This window comes from Microcaecilia unicolor, chromosome 1, assembly GCF_901765095.1.
Source record: "Microcaecilia unicolor chromosome 1, aMicUni1.1, whole genome shotgun sequence".
Classification (NCBI taxonomy): Eukaryota; Metazoa; Chordata; class Amphibia; order Gymnophiona; family Siphonopidae; genus Microcaecilia; species Microcaecilia unicolor.
The window spans coordinates 422,414,255-422,429,619 of record NC_044031.1 but is presented as its reverse complement, the minus strand read 5'-3'; the positions used below and the strand labels follow the sequence as shown (position 1 = coordinate 422,429,619).

The following is a 15,365-nucleotide window of genomic DNA, read 5'->3' as shown; positions in this document are numbered from 1 at the left end:
TGGAGGGAGGTGGAGGCCTAATTAGTTGTACAATCTGATTTCAGCAATTTTTGTTTCTTTCTTTCTTCTGAAAAAAGCAATAACATGTATTAATAACATGTAAAGAAAATGTTCTACTCAATGTGGAAACTTAAACGTTTAAAACCTTTTTTTCCTCGAGATGCTTTCCGCAAATTAATACAATCAATGGTATTAAGCCATTTAGATTACTGCAACGGAATTTATGCAGGATGCAAAGAACAGATAATCAAGAAACTTCAGACCGCCCAGAACACAGCAGCGAGACTGATCTTTGGTAAATCAAAATTCGAATCTGCCAAGCCCCTTCGTGAAAAATTACACTGGCTCCCTATTAAGGAGTGTATTGCCTTCAAGGTTTGCACTTTGATTCACAGGATTATATATGGAGAAGTTCCTGGATATATGCTAAATCTAATTGACCTTCCACCCAGAAACAGTTCCAGTTTTTCCTGATCCTACCTAAATTTACATTATCCAGATTGCAAATGCCTCAAATACAAGTTTACCTACGCATCCAGCTTCTCCTTTATAGGTACACAGCTATGGAATGCATTACCCAAAATCTTAAAATCAACTCAGAACTATTTAAATTTTAGGACATTACTGAAGGCTACCCTGTTCAATAAGGCTTACTCTCCAGACTCCAACTAACCTACTTCTTTTTGTTACAGCAAAATTTCACGGACCCTATCATCTTTTATTAACTTTTATTATCTTTGTTGTCTTATACGATACCTATGTATTTACTGTTTTACTAGTACATTGTTTAATTGTATTTCACTGAACTGTAGCCTACCCTATGGTCTTGTGTAAGCCACATTGAGCTTGCAACTTGTGGGAAAATGTGGGGTATAAATATGTTAAATAAATGGATTGAGGTCCCCTCAGTGCATTTGACCCTGCCTATGTATGGTGCTTGCACATGAGTGGTACTGTGATCCTGGGGAACAATGCTGCATACTCACTTTCCCAGGATGGCTTTGATTGTTCTCTATGCCCTCATGGAGACATTCTGTGGGGGCAGGTGGTGCTGCTGCTTAAAGCTGTATCTCCTGTGCCTCAGGCACAACAGCACCAGGAGCTCTGTTTCCTCAACAGTATAATTTGGTTCTCTTCTCAGAGACATGTCTATGGACACTGAGGAACGTGCAGAGCTATATATGGACATTTTGCATTTGGAAGGAATGTTCTGCCATTGACGTGGATGTTTTTTGACGTAGGGACCAGTACCACTGATGGACGTTTTGCGTGGCGTATTTTCAATTTCCGGAAATGTCTATCACCGAACACTATGACAATTTAATACGTGTTTTTTGCAAAACATTTATTTTGGGTATTTTTGAATACCAGAAAATGTTTATTTTGTTCTTTCATTATGGACTTTGGTTTTTAGCTGTTCTCCGATAGATGTATATTTCCCCATTTGGGTGTTATATTGAAAATGCCCCTTTATAACAACTAAATCACTTCTGTAGTTTTTTTTTTTCTGGTTGACCAGTCCAGAATTATTGTCTAGTCTTATGTTCTTTTCATACTTCACTGTATTTTGTTTGGATTTTGCTCACACCTTTTTCAGTAGTAGCTCAAGGTGAGTTACATTCAGGTACACTGAGTATTTCTCTATCCCCAGAGGGCACACGATCTAAGTTTGTACCTGAAGCAATGGAGAGTTAAGTGACTTACACAATATCACAAAGAGTAACAGTGAAATTTGAACCAGCCACTTCTGGATATCAAGACCAGTGCTCTAACCACTAGGCCACTCCTACAGTAATGTGCTCTTTAAAAGTTGCTAAAAACAAAACAAAAACACCTTATGACTCAGTTTCAAACACTGCAGAATGTTGCACCAAGCAAGTAAATTTGATTCTGCTATCCACTTTTTGCAAAGTTTGCTTTGGGTACCTATAGAAGGTGTGCAGTGTTTAAGTTGGGATGCTTTAAAATACTATGGAACTCATTTTCAAAAATGTCCAAAAAACATCATAAGGTGGCAGAAGTACATTTTTCTCGCAAAACAAAGTCCAAGTTGCAATTTTCAACACCACAATTTTAGATGTTTTGCTCCACAGTTCATCCAAATTTCAAGGCGGTGTGTTAGGGGCATGTTTGGTGTGGGACAATGGTGGCATCAAAAGCAATAATGGAATAAAATGAAAATATCCAGGGCCAAAATTAAGATATGTTTGGTTAGACCTATTTCAATCATGACTAAGGGTTTTTGTTTTACATAGGCACGGTAGCAATTTTTAGTGTGCACTATGGTAGTGGTGTACAGTTGTGGGGAGTGGGTTTTGGGGGGGGGGGGTTGGGGGGCTCAAGCACACAAGGTAAGAGAGCTATGCACCTGGGAGCTTTTTCTGAAGTCCACTGCAGTGCCCCCTAGGGTGCCCGGTTGGTGTCCTGGCATGTGAGGGGGACCAGTACACTATGAATGCTGGCTCCTCCCACGACCAAATGGCTTGGATTTGGTCATTTCTGAGATGGGCATCCTCGGTTTCCATTATTGGTACCCCTCCCAGCCTCTCTGATACCCCCACCTATCACCCTGGCTGTGATGCTCTGTAAGTCCCTCCTCTCCCCCCAACAAACCCCCTGCCCCCACCCCACGATAACTAAGTAGGCCCCCCTGGACCTACCTGTCTCCCTTGTGGTCCAGTGAGGATCATAGGGGGCAGGAGCACAGTTCCCTTGCTCCTGTCCCCTTGTGGCTGCCTGTCCAATTGGCTGCTGTGACCTCTCCTGGCAGCTTGCGTAGCTCATGTAGTACAGCGAACTACCGTGACCTCTTGAAATAAAACCAGTGACAGGGTAGGAGCAAGGGGCTGTACTGCTGCCCCCAAGGACTCTCACTAGACCTCCAGTGAGACAGGTAGGTCCAGAGGGCCTACCTAAACATCAGGGGTGGGGGGTTTCATTCGGGGGGAGGGCAGGGACTAAATGCATCATGACTTGAGAGGAAGGAGGGAAGAGGTATTAGAGAGGCTAGGAGGGGGATCAGGAGGGTTTTAGCAACAAAAATAGTTGTATAGGTGCTTGTCATATATACAGTGTCGGCACCTACATAACTCTCTTATGTGGCCCTGGCGTAATATTGGCTGGGCCTACATAAGCCCAGACCACCCACATTTAGACCCCAGGGTTGAGGATTGGGTCATGTCCTGGCACTGGCACTGAATACTGGGGGCTAATTTAGCCTGAGAAAGTAAGCATTTAAAAAATGCTGCCTGTTACCAGCTGAATATCAGGGGGGAGTGTGTTTGCTCCTAAAATGCACAAAATCAAGCCTTTGGGATATATTGTGGGTCCCAGCATTCTTAGTAGACTAGCCACACAGACATCCCAGCAGAGCTGTGGGGCACTCTAGGGGCCACAGCAGTGGACTTCACATAAAAGCTCCCAGACACACATCTCACCTTTAACCTCTTTATATTGTATGGTGAGCCCTCCAAAACCCATCAAAACCCTACTGTACCAACTGTACACCACTACAGTAACCCTTATGCTTGCAGGTGCCACCTATATGTAGGTACAGTAGGTTTTTAGTGAGTTTTGGAGGACTCACACTTTCCACCACAAGTGTAACATTTAGAGTGGGATACGGGCCTGGATCCCCTTCTCTATAGTCCATTGCACCGACCACTAGGTTACTCCAGGGACCTGCTTGCTGCTCTAATAAGACTAGATATGAGATCTGAAGCTGTTATAAAGATTGGTATGTACTGTTTCTTTCACATCCTTGAGGGGTGGGAGGGGAGTCAGTGACCACTGGGGTAGGGTTATCATATTTGTGGAGACAAAAAAAGGGGACACAAAAATAAAATGATCCCCACCCCTGATTCCCTGCACCCCCACCAACCCCCCTCCACACACATATAAACACACACACACATGATGCAGTCACCTTGCCCAGCTTTCTGCTTTATACAGCCACAGGCAGGCAGCAACTGTGCTGTTCACTCTCTTTCTCTCTTCCCCACTGAAATCAACCTGAAGGAGAAAGTGAACGGCTACATATTGGACTGTTCTCCCACACACACACAACCACCCCTGTGCCTGCCTAGAGAGCTGACTGCTCATGTAATGTGAACTGCATGAGTAGTCAGCTATCTAGGCAAGCACAGGGTAGGATTACCATACATCCAAGTTTCCCTGGATATGTCCTCTTTTTCAGGTGAATGTCAGGCATTCAGGTGGTTTTGTAGAGTCTGATTTGTTGTCCGAGTTTCCGGCAGAAGATGGGCTGGGCTGTACTGCACTGCACCAGTGATTGGTCGAGCTCAGGTTCTGGAGCAGTGTTGCTTATGATTGGTGATAGCGCTGTGGCCTGTAAAAGGAGGCGGTGGGGAAGGGACAGTTGAAGTCTCACAACACCTTCTTTAGTCAGCACTGGTAAAGTAAATGGCCCTTCTTTGCAGGATCCTCATTCCCTCCCCCCCCCCCCCCCCGTCTGTCCACCTAAAAACCATTCCTTAGTCCCTTCATTGTCCTGTCTGGCCACTAACAAGTCTGTCTAATCTCACTGCCCCTCCTCTTCCTGGAAAGAAAGATTTGTCTGGGGAAAACCTACAGTGGGGGAGTAAGGGGTGTAATGCCATAATCGATCCATTGATCATTTGGTCATTTAGGGTGCCTTTTGGTCACATGGAGGGGCATAATCGAATGGGGCGCCCAAGATTTCCTGGGGCCGTCCTAGCAGGACAGCTCCATGAAGGGGCAGGGAAACCCGTATTATCGAAACAAGATGGGCGTCCATCTTTCGTTTCGATAATACGGTTGGGGACACCCAAATCTCAACATTTAGGTTGACCTTAGAGATGGTCGACCTAAATGTTGAGATGGTCGACCTTAGAGATGGTCGTCCCCGGTTTTCGGCCATAATGGAAACCAAGGACGCCCATCTCAAAAACGACCAAATCCAAGCCCTTTGGTCATGGGAGGAGCCAGAATTTGTAGTGCACTGGTCCCCCTCACATACCAGGACACCAACCGAGCACCCTAGGGGGCACTGCAGTAGACTTCACAAATTGCTCCCAGGTGCATAGTTCCCTTACCTTGGGTGCTGAGCCCCCCAAAACCCACTACCCACAACTGTACACCACTACCATAGCCCTAAGGGGTGAAGCGTGCACTTAGATGTGGGTACAGTGGGTTTTGGAGGACTCACATTTACCACCACAAGTGTAACAGGTAGGGGGGGATGGGCCTGGGTCCGCCTGCCTGAAGTGCACTGCAGTACCCACTAAAACTGCTCCAGAGACCTGCATACTGCTGTCATGGAGCTGGGTTTGACATTTGAGGCTGGCATAGAGGCTGGCAAAACATTTTTTTAAACATTTTTCAGGGTGGGAGGGGGTTAGTGACCACTGGGGGAGTAAGGGGAGGTCATCCCCAATTCCCTACGGTGGTCATCTGGAGGCATATTTTCAAAGCACTTAGCCTTCCAAAGTTCCATTGAAACCTAGGGAACTTTGGAAGGCTAAGTGCTTTGAAAATATGCCTGCAAGTGTTCGTCAGGGATGCCCTTCTTTTTTCCATTATCAGCCAAGGACGCCCATGTGTTAAGCACACCCCAGTCCCGCCTTCGTATACTTCCGACACGTCCCCGTGAACTTTGGTCATCCCCGCGACGGAAAGCAGTTGAGGACGCCCAAAATCGGCTTTCGATTATGCCGATTTGGGTGACCCTGTGAAAAGGACGCCCATCTTCCGATTTGTGTCGAAATATGGGCGCCCTTCTCTTTCGAAAATAAGCCTGTTAGTCTTTCAGTCTATGCTTTCTGAGTGTTGGGATTAACCGGTGGCAGCCTAGGACAGGACACAATTAGTATTCTGTCACACCTAGCTAATCCTGATATGTAATGCATTGTAATAAGAAAATAATCTAATATAGGATTAATAGTTTTAATATGGGAGCAAAAAAAGTGATATTAAAAATGGAATCAATGGAAGACTGACTTTTCATTATTTATTAATTTAAAATCAAGAACAACTGAGTACATCAACATCCAATAAAGCACAATGCATCTTACCCAACACAGGGCTAATTGCAGCTGAAGTTCTGCTAGACGCCTTCCAACGCACATTCGTCTTCCAATGCCAAATGGAGTGCTTGCAAAAGGGTTTAATGTGTGTTTATCCTGAAGCCATCTTTCAGGTTTAAATTTCTTGGCATCAGTATAAAAATCTTCATTCCAGGTTATTGCATGAAAGTTTATCATTACAATTGTCTACATTAAACCAAAACAAGTAATTATTGGCAAAAAATATTAAGTGCATCATAGAAGCAGTGAAATTGTTACTATAGGGTTAAGTTTATAAATTATTTTTCATGCATAAATTCTATTTTTTCAAAATTACCCTATTACCCTATGGATTATGAACATAGATGTATGTGTGATGTTAAGAAGACTTGCACTTTATATGATCCACTTGTAGATGTGTTTGAGAGCATAAGTTGAGTGGAATTTGGAACGCGTCATTGATTACTCATGTACAGTAGGGTTCTAGGTCAGTTCCCAACTGGACAGTTCCCACCGGTCAGTTTCCCCCCCCCCAATTCCCATCTGGACATTTCCCACCTAGGAAAATTCCTGCTGAGCCAATTCCCACCACACCGTGGAGGACAATTCCCACCTAAAACCAAAAACAATTGTCCAAACAACTGTCAAACAAACATGTGCAAACATAAAAAATCACAAACACACCACTCCACAATAAAAAAAATCTAGTATCAACAAAATTGCACATATCTTAAGGCTGTCAGGTGAACACTACACTCGGCAGCCATTGTAAAGTGAATTATAAAGTGACGCTATTTCTAAGAAGAACCAGGAGAAATAGTATCACTTTGCAAAGGCTGCTGGGTGTAGTGTGTTCACCCGAGAGCCTTAAGATAAGTGCAATTTTGTTATTAAGCTCTTAAGCATTTAATCTATTTTGATTGATATTCCATTGATTTTCTATTGATATAAACATTTTTGTGTGATGTTGAGTAGTTTATTCTTTGTAAGTGAGTGCCCTTCATAGATGTGGGGGACATGAAAAATGTTGTAGGTTCTGTAAGTATTGTAAAAACTGGGAAAATATTGTAAAAGTCGAGATAGGTTAATTTCATTGTCCAATTTTCTACTAATTTTTTCACTGTTTCTAATGTATGTTTTATGTGAGAGCACATTCGTGATATATTGGAGCACAATGTGCTTATATAAAAATAAAAAAAAATTAAAAACAAAAATTTCAGTGATTGAGAAAACTCTAAGAGTAGCTTTTACCTTAGGGTTAGCACTCTGCTTGGGTGAGTTACTACTCTGAGATTTTCTCCTGATATTCTTTTGACAATTTAGGGTCTTTTTTTTTTTTTTACCTCCACATATAAACATATACTATTTCTAGTTGATTAGGATTGTGGAACCATTTTACATGTCCCTCATAACAATTTGTACTAAGTAACCTGGTTTATAGTTGTTATGCGTTCATGGATCTTAAGGGCAAAAGCCACTCACTTAATCAGTAGTAGATCTGAAGCTCTTTTATGGATCAAGTTTAAAAATTGTCCTTCTGGATAAGCAAACCACAAAAGAATACTGAATAAAATCATTGAGTACATAGTCAAGAAAAACGGTTATTGTCAGAAGTGCCTATTTGAGTCCACACCTTGTGGCTTAGGTAGGAGTAATTTATTTATTTCATATATTATTTATTTAAAAAATTATATCCTGCCTATACCTAAGCAGCTTATATGATAAAAACATACATAATAGCTCAAAACATACAAAACAGATCAAACAAAAATACATTTTAAACATCATATAGAGAAACCTGAGCTGGAACACTACCTAATTAAGTCTCAGGAATGAACGAAAGCCTGTACATACAAATGCATCTTCAAAACTCTTCTAAATAACTGCAGTGCAGAACAAAAATGAATATGCCCTGGTAATGCATTCCATAACTTCGGACCTGCCACTCAGAAAGCCCAGGACATTAGTTTCCTTTGGGGGCCCATTTACATAGCAACGCTAAAAAGTGGCCTTAGTGCCAGTAAAATGGCTGATTTTCACATTTTTGTATTTCTGGCCACATGCTAATGTTGCTATTAACATGTGGCCTTCAAAAAAGATTAGTGTGTTAGCCCTTACCATTACCTATTTTGTAGGTGCTAAGGACTCATGAGCTAATCAGACACTAATCAGTTAGCGTGTGGCAATGTAGCTATACTAACTGATTACCACAGAAATGCCCACTCTCCTCCCCTCCCCCCCCAGACACACCGCCTATGTGGTAAAAATGATTTCAGTGTGCACTTACTAACGTGCAACTTATCACAGGAACCTGAGCATGCCCCATGGTAAGCTACGGTAAGCACACACTAGTGCTTAATGCCACTTGGTAAAAGGAGCCTTTTGTGGAGCAATAAACTGAATAACTTTGGGAAAGGACAATATGACTTACACCCTGAGGAAGAAGAAATCCTCCCACGTTGGTGTCTTCTTCCATTGTTCTACTTGTGAATGGAACAGTAGGTGTTAGCCTAGGGAAATATGGAATTATTTGATTTAAACAAGCATCTCTTTATTTCACAGTTTAAGAGGCTAATATGCATTTCTAGCGGAATGAAAATTACCTCATTGATTCCTTCAAACATGACCTGAGATATGGCATCTGTTTCAAGGACTGTGAGGTCGGAAGATCTCCTGGTAGCAAAGTGTTCTGAATTTCTTCATAAAGCTTCTCTTGTGCATTGTAGTTTTGTGAAAGATTGAAGATGGCCCACATTAATGCATTTGCAGTCTGACGAAGAAAACATAGTAAAGCACCTTTATGATCATGATTTAAGCTTAATATTTAAATGAAATTAAATTGAGCTCACAATTGTACATATAAAATAGTAGCAGAAAAAAAACTTTTTTTGTGTAAGCATATAGGGGCCCTTTTACTAGGCTGTGGTAAAAAGTGGCCTGTGCTAGTTTTGGCATGTGAAATTGGTATGTGATGGGTCATTTTTTACGTGGTGGGAAAAAAAACTTTTTTAAAATAACATGATAGTAACATGGAGGGGCATTTTCGATAGAACATCTAAATCAGAATTTGGACATTTTACCAAAACGTCCAAATTCGGAACAGGAAAGAAGGTCATTTTTGAAAAAGATAGATGTCTATCTTTTGTGTTCGAAAATACTATGGACATTTTGTGATTTGGATGGGGTTTTTTTTTTTGGGGGGGGGGCATTTTCGAACAAAAAACATCCAAGTGCAAAATGTCCAAAATCAAGCCATTGGGACGTAGGAGGAGCCAGCATTTTTAGTAGCCTGGTCCCCCTGACATCCCAGGACAGCAATAGGGCACCCTAGGGGGCACTGCAGTGGGCTTCATAAACTGCTCCCAGGTACACATCTGACCATTGCTCCCTTATCTTGTATGCTGAGCCCCCCAAAACCCATCCCAAACCCACTACCCCCAACTGTACACCACTACCATAGCCCTTACAGGTGAAGGGGTCATCTACATGTGGGTACACTGGGTTTCTGGTGAGTTTTGGAGGGCTCACAGTTTCCTCCATAAGTGTAAAAGGTAGGGGGAGGTAGGAGCCTGGGTCCACCTGTCTGAAGTGCACTGCACCTACTACTAAACTACTCCAGGGACCTGCATGCTGCTGTAATGGACCTGAGTATGACATCTGATGCTGGCATAGAGGCTGTAATCACACTTTTTGGGATGGGAATGGGTTAGTGACCACAGGGAGTGTAAGGGGAGGTCATCTCTGATTCCCTCCAGTGGTCACTTGGGGCACCTTTTTGTGCCTTATTCATAATAAAACCAGGTCTAGCTCAAAACGTCTAAGTTTTAGTCCTGGACGTTTTTGTTTTGTTCCATTATGGCTGAAAGATGTCTAAGTTTTAGGAACACCCAAGTCCCGCCTTGAACACGCCCCTGGAATGCCCCCTTGAGATTTAGACATCCTTCTGATGGACTTCAGAGAAAAGCATCTAAAAAGAGGTTTCGAAAATACTGATTTGGACGTTTTTGTGAGATAAACGTCCAAATGCAGACATGTCACTTTTTGGACGTTTTTCTCTTTTGAAAATGAGCCCCATAGTAACATAGTAAATGATGGCAGATAAAGACCTATACGGTCCATCCAGTCTGCCCAACAAGATAAACTCATTATATTTGGTATTCAATACTTTATATGTATACCCAAGTTTGATTTCTCCTTGCCATTTTCAGGGCACAGACCATAGAAGTCTGCTCAGCACTGTTCTTGTACCAAAAGTTCTGAAGTTAACATTGAGCCCTTTAAAATTTACACTCCAACAGATCCATGTCCATTCAGTCATGATCAGGGCACAGACCGTAGAAGTCTGCCCAGTACTGGTTTTGCTTCCCAATTACCGGTGTTTCCACCCAATGTCCGCTAAGATTCCATGGATCCATTCCTCCTCCTTTGTGTCTGTCCCATGTATGTTTGAATTCCATTGCCATTTTCATCTCCACCACCTTCCGCGGGAGGGCATTCCATGTATCCACCACCCTAAAAAAGTGCTACCCAGCTGGAGATGTCAGGGACAGTAAATGGTGGTTTGCTAATATTAAAATTAGTGCATGGTTATTTATTGCCGGAGCCCTTACCACTACCTATTTAGAAGGTAGTAAGGGTACCCGTGCTACCCCAGTGGTAGGGTCAATTTGGCGCACACTACCCGCACGGTATCCACATCGGAGCTTAGTAAAAGGATTCCACAATAAACTATAGGCCAAAATTACTAAAAAGTATGCTATATTAGTTAGCAGAAATGACAATAGTTGTGTTAATACCAAATAGGTTCCGCTGCCTAAAACAGGACCTGTAGTAAATAACGCATGCTAAGGTATGTTAAGTGTGGTAATGCAGTAGAACTATTTAGTACATATAAGTATATAAGTACATAAGTATTGCCATACAGGGAAAGACCAAAGGTCCATCGAGCCCAGCATACTGTTTCCAACAGTGGCCAATCCAGGTCACAAATACCTGGCAAGATCCCCCCAAAAAGTATAAAACAATTTATGCTGCTTATCCCAGAAATAAGCAGTGGATTTTCCCCAAATCCATTTTAATAATGGTCTATGGACTTTTCCTTTAAGAAGCCATCCAAACCATTTTTAAACCCCGCTATGGTTCTCTTTGGTCACTGAGAAGTAGATTATCTGGCAAGAGTTAAAAATTCTTCTTCAAAACTTTTAATATTCATTGGCAATTTTGCAGTGCATTTCTATAAATGTACAAGTTAAATGTTAAATAATTAGTCCTGTGAACCTTATATAGGTTCTGGATAAAATGGTAGAAACTATTATATAAAACAAAATTCCTGATCCTATACATAGATGCAGCTTAATGGGAATGTGTCTGCATGGGTTTAACAAAAGGAAGACTTGCCTTACCAATGTATTGGATTTTGTTGTGGTTCAAATTGAGACAGTTGATTATTATAATATATTTGATTTTCAGAAGACATTTAACAAAGCCCTCTATAAGACAATCCTCAGAAAATTAAAAACTCATTCAACTGCAGGCAGTGGCCTATTGTGGGTGGATAACTGGCATATTGAGATCTTGAAGTCTGTCTTCACATGCTTTATGATGAAGACCACTGACCATTTTAATAGCCGACTTCTGGACTGACCCTATCCTGTTCATATCTTTTTGATTGTGTGATCTCCAGAATTGTACAGGGGCATCATAACCTCCTTTCCCCTACTGGCCATTCCTCTCCCTATGCACCCAAGTATCCTTTTAGCTTTCACTATCACCTTTTCTACCTGTTTGGCCACCTTAAGATCATCACATACAATCACACCCCTCTTTAGTGCATAAAAGTTTTTCACCCCCTAAACTCTACCGTTTGTTTGGTTTTATGCAGCTGAAATGCATGACTCTGAATTTCTTAGCATTAAAACTTAGCTGCCAAATTCTAGACTATTCTTCAAGCTTTGCTAGTTCCTTCATCATGTTATCCATACCATCATGGGTGTCTTCCCTATTGCAGATTTTGGTATCATCAACAAAGAGGCAAGCCTTACCAGAAAGCCCTTCTTCAATATTGCTACTAGTACTAATACTACTACTAAACATTTCTATAGCGCTACTAGACTTACGTAGCACTGTACAATTTTGCTTACAAAAATGTTTAAAAGAACTGACCCAAGAGCCAAACCTTGCAGCACATGACTGGTAACATCCCTTTTTTCAATGAGCTCCATTTACTACTACCCTTTGTCATAAGAATATAAGAATAGCCATACTGGGTCAGACCAATGGTCCACCCAGCCCAGTATCCTGTATCCAACATTGCCTAATCAAGGTCACAAGTGCCTGACAGAAATCCAAACAGTAGCAACATTCCATGCTACCAATCCCAGAGCAAGCAGTGGCTTCCCCCTTGTCTGTCTCAATAACAGACTATGGACTTTTTCCTCCAAGAACTTGTCCAAACCTTTTTTAAACCCAGATACGCTAACTGCTGTTACCACATCTGCCAACAAGTTCAATTTAAATTATGTGTGCTTTGTTTTAGATTATAATAAAGTAATTTTCAGAATTTTCATTTTCAAGATAATTTATTGTGTTTTGTTTGGGAAGTTAGGGGTTACAAAAGTCACCGTAGAGAAAGAAATGGAGTATACGGGGCATTTCTATAAAAAGACTACTAACATTTATACACCAAATATATAAGTAAATGATTATTATAATGGCATTCAAGCATATATATGTGAACATACACACATAAATACCAAAATTCTTCCTAGGTTCTATTCTGTAAGTACACATATATCTACATTGTGCATATTTTGCAGATCAACATCCATATTGGCAGAGTCTGGGCAGGATTCACATTTATACATATAACTTATTGACTACCATAAATTACATATGTATTCCAGAATTTTAGCATGATCACTTACACCAGCTCTATGTATGTTTTATACATTATTTCCATTCAAAAATGTTGTTTATTTCATAAATGATAGCAGATAAAGACCATTTTGGCCATCAGGCTTACTCTCTTGCTAAACTGCTTAACACTGTCAAAAATGTATCCCAGCTGCAGTAAGCACAGGACATGTGATTTAAACACACACAGAAAAGTCCTACTTGAGTGAAATTCCTCTTAGATCAGAAATCTACTCAGAGTGATCTACTCTGATGCAGCAGGTCCTTTAGTGGCTGCAACAGAGATGCCCACTCTTTCCGGCTATGTCAATTTTATTGTTAAAATGATCTGACCCAGTATGGCTATTCTTATGTTCTTATTAGAGAATGATACGGGGACAGGGACCCACGTTAACCATGGTGATGGGGATGGAGACAGAGCCCATGAGGATTGGGATGGGGACAGGGCAGAGATGGGGACATAGCCCATGAGGATGGGGACAAACTGTCCCCATGTCACTTTCTACTTTGAAGCCTGTTAATGAACTGGACTGTTATTTATGTTTGATTGATGAAGACAACAATAATTTTATTTTTTGGAAAATAAAGTAAACATGCTGGCCACAGCTAGCAAAATGTGCATGGGGGATCCTGTATATCCTGTTACCAGCAAATCTTCTAAGAAGATATCTTTTATTGCAGGAGGGACTGTGGAAGTCAGAGAGCTAGCCTGAGATTGTTGATGACTTCTTATTCATCCACAGATTAAAAAATCATAACAGTGCTTCATAGGGCATATTTCTCCCCTCTAGGGCATACAGAACGGGTAGTATTATGTACCCCTGGGCATTTTAACAGGGTGTATTATGATTCCTTGGGGTGGTAGAACTCAGCTATTGTTGTGGTTGGAAGGACAGAGGGTGATGATGGTGGGAGGGTTATTACAGCTGCTCGTTATTATTGTTTTCTATTTGTAATTTATACACAATAGTTGCATAGCATATTGTTCCTTTTTGTACTTTAATAAAAAGATTAACAGGCAGTGTACAGTAAGAATAAATCAAACATAAACAATAGACAATTTATAGCAGTAAAAATATTTCGATAACAATACAAAGCAATAGTATACTACTTATAATGTCAACATAATATAAAACATTTTAATAGGCAGCGTAGGTTATGAGCAAAAATGGAACATATAGATAGATAAGAGAGTAAGAGGAGTTAGAAAATGAGGGTTCTAATTTAAAGAAAGTTGCACATGAGGTCGGGTGATTAAATATTATTTCAGCTAGGGTAGGAGTATATTTTGAGTGCTTGAAATGCCATTCCTTCATGAGATATAGTTGATTGACGACGTTATCAGTCTGACTGCAATTGGATTTTTATTCTATGATAGAAAGACTTCCTTTCCAAGGCTTTCTCTAAGGAGCTGCCTATCTTCTGGATTATCAATATCAGCTGGTTTGTTGGTTTTTGTAATAAGGTGAAGTGAGATTGATAGCTGATACCAAGATAAGAATCATCCTTACAACTGCTTGTTATATAAAAAAAAATCACATTACAACATGGAAAAATAAAGCTTATGAAAATCCTGTTACAAATATATTCTTCCCATTAATGAATGTGCTGTGTAATCATGTATCTTTGAAATTCAGGTGATCTTACCGTTTCAATGCCACCAATTTGAAGTTCAGAAAAAATGGCACTTAGCTCTTTTTTGCTTAGTTGGCCCTGTTCTGAAATTTTACTTAGTATATCTCCTTTTTGGCTCTTTGAAATATTTTCAAGTCTTTCATGGATAAATCGTTTTGCTGTCAGAGAGAAGAAATTACTTTTTAGAAAAAAAGAAAATATATTTAATCTTTCTCTATTATGAGCTTAAGTTTTAAAACAGGATAATAACAAAAATGAATAAGCCATATTAGGGCCTGGCTATCATTTGCAATGACATGGGAATGAAAATGAACAGAAAAAACACATACTTTGTGTTTTTTCTTTTGCCAATAATAGCATGCACTCTTTTGAAAGAGTATACACTCTTTTCTCAATAGTCTGCCCATTCAAACCATTCTGAATGCACAAACCATCAGGAAAAGAGAATGTACTCTTTCCAAAAGGGTGTGCTGTCAATAGAAAGAGCACACAATCTTTCCAAAGAGCATGCACGCAATAACTTTGCTTCCATGACGACAAAATGACCAAACAACAATGACTGAAGTAAACATTCACAGAAATAACATGAGAAATGACACAAAATTTAAAAATTCTAGCTCTCCATCCCTAATACATATATACTATAAGATAGAATAAAATGCAAAACTCCAGTACAATTGCAAGAGTCTCCAAATGAAAGGTTAGGACAGAAAACAGCAAATAAATCAAACAAGGCCAAGATTGTAAATCAGATTTCCCCATAATATTTTTAAT

The 15,365-nt window shown here is 40.5% G+C and overlaps 1 protein-coding gene across 1 annotated transcript in view; it reads right to left on the bottom strand.

Moving 5' to 3' along the window:
- Positions 1-1,786: 1,786 nt before the first annotated feature.
- The window catches only part of LOC115456829 (1,25-dihydroxyvitamin D(3) 24-hydroxylase, mitochondrial-like), a 66,207-nt gene continuing 52,628 nt past the window's right edge, over positions 1,787-15,365 (bottom strand). The window contains exons 7-11 of the mRNA XM_030186188.1: positions 14,604-14,749; positions 8,648-8,814; positions 8,476-8,554; positions 6,054-6,251; positions 1,787-1,813 (exon numbers count right to left, since the gene is read on the bottom strand). Of these exons, the coding sequence (XP_030042048.1) occupies positions 1,787-1,813; positions 6,054-6,251; positions 8,476-8,554; positions 8,648-8,814; positions 14,604-14,749 (617 nt within the window). The remainder of the gene's footprint in view (positions 1,814-6,053; positions 6,252-8,475; positions 8,555-8,647; positions 8,815-14,603; positions 14,750-15,365) is intronic.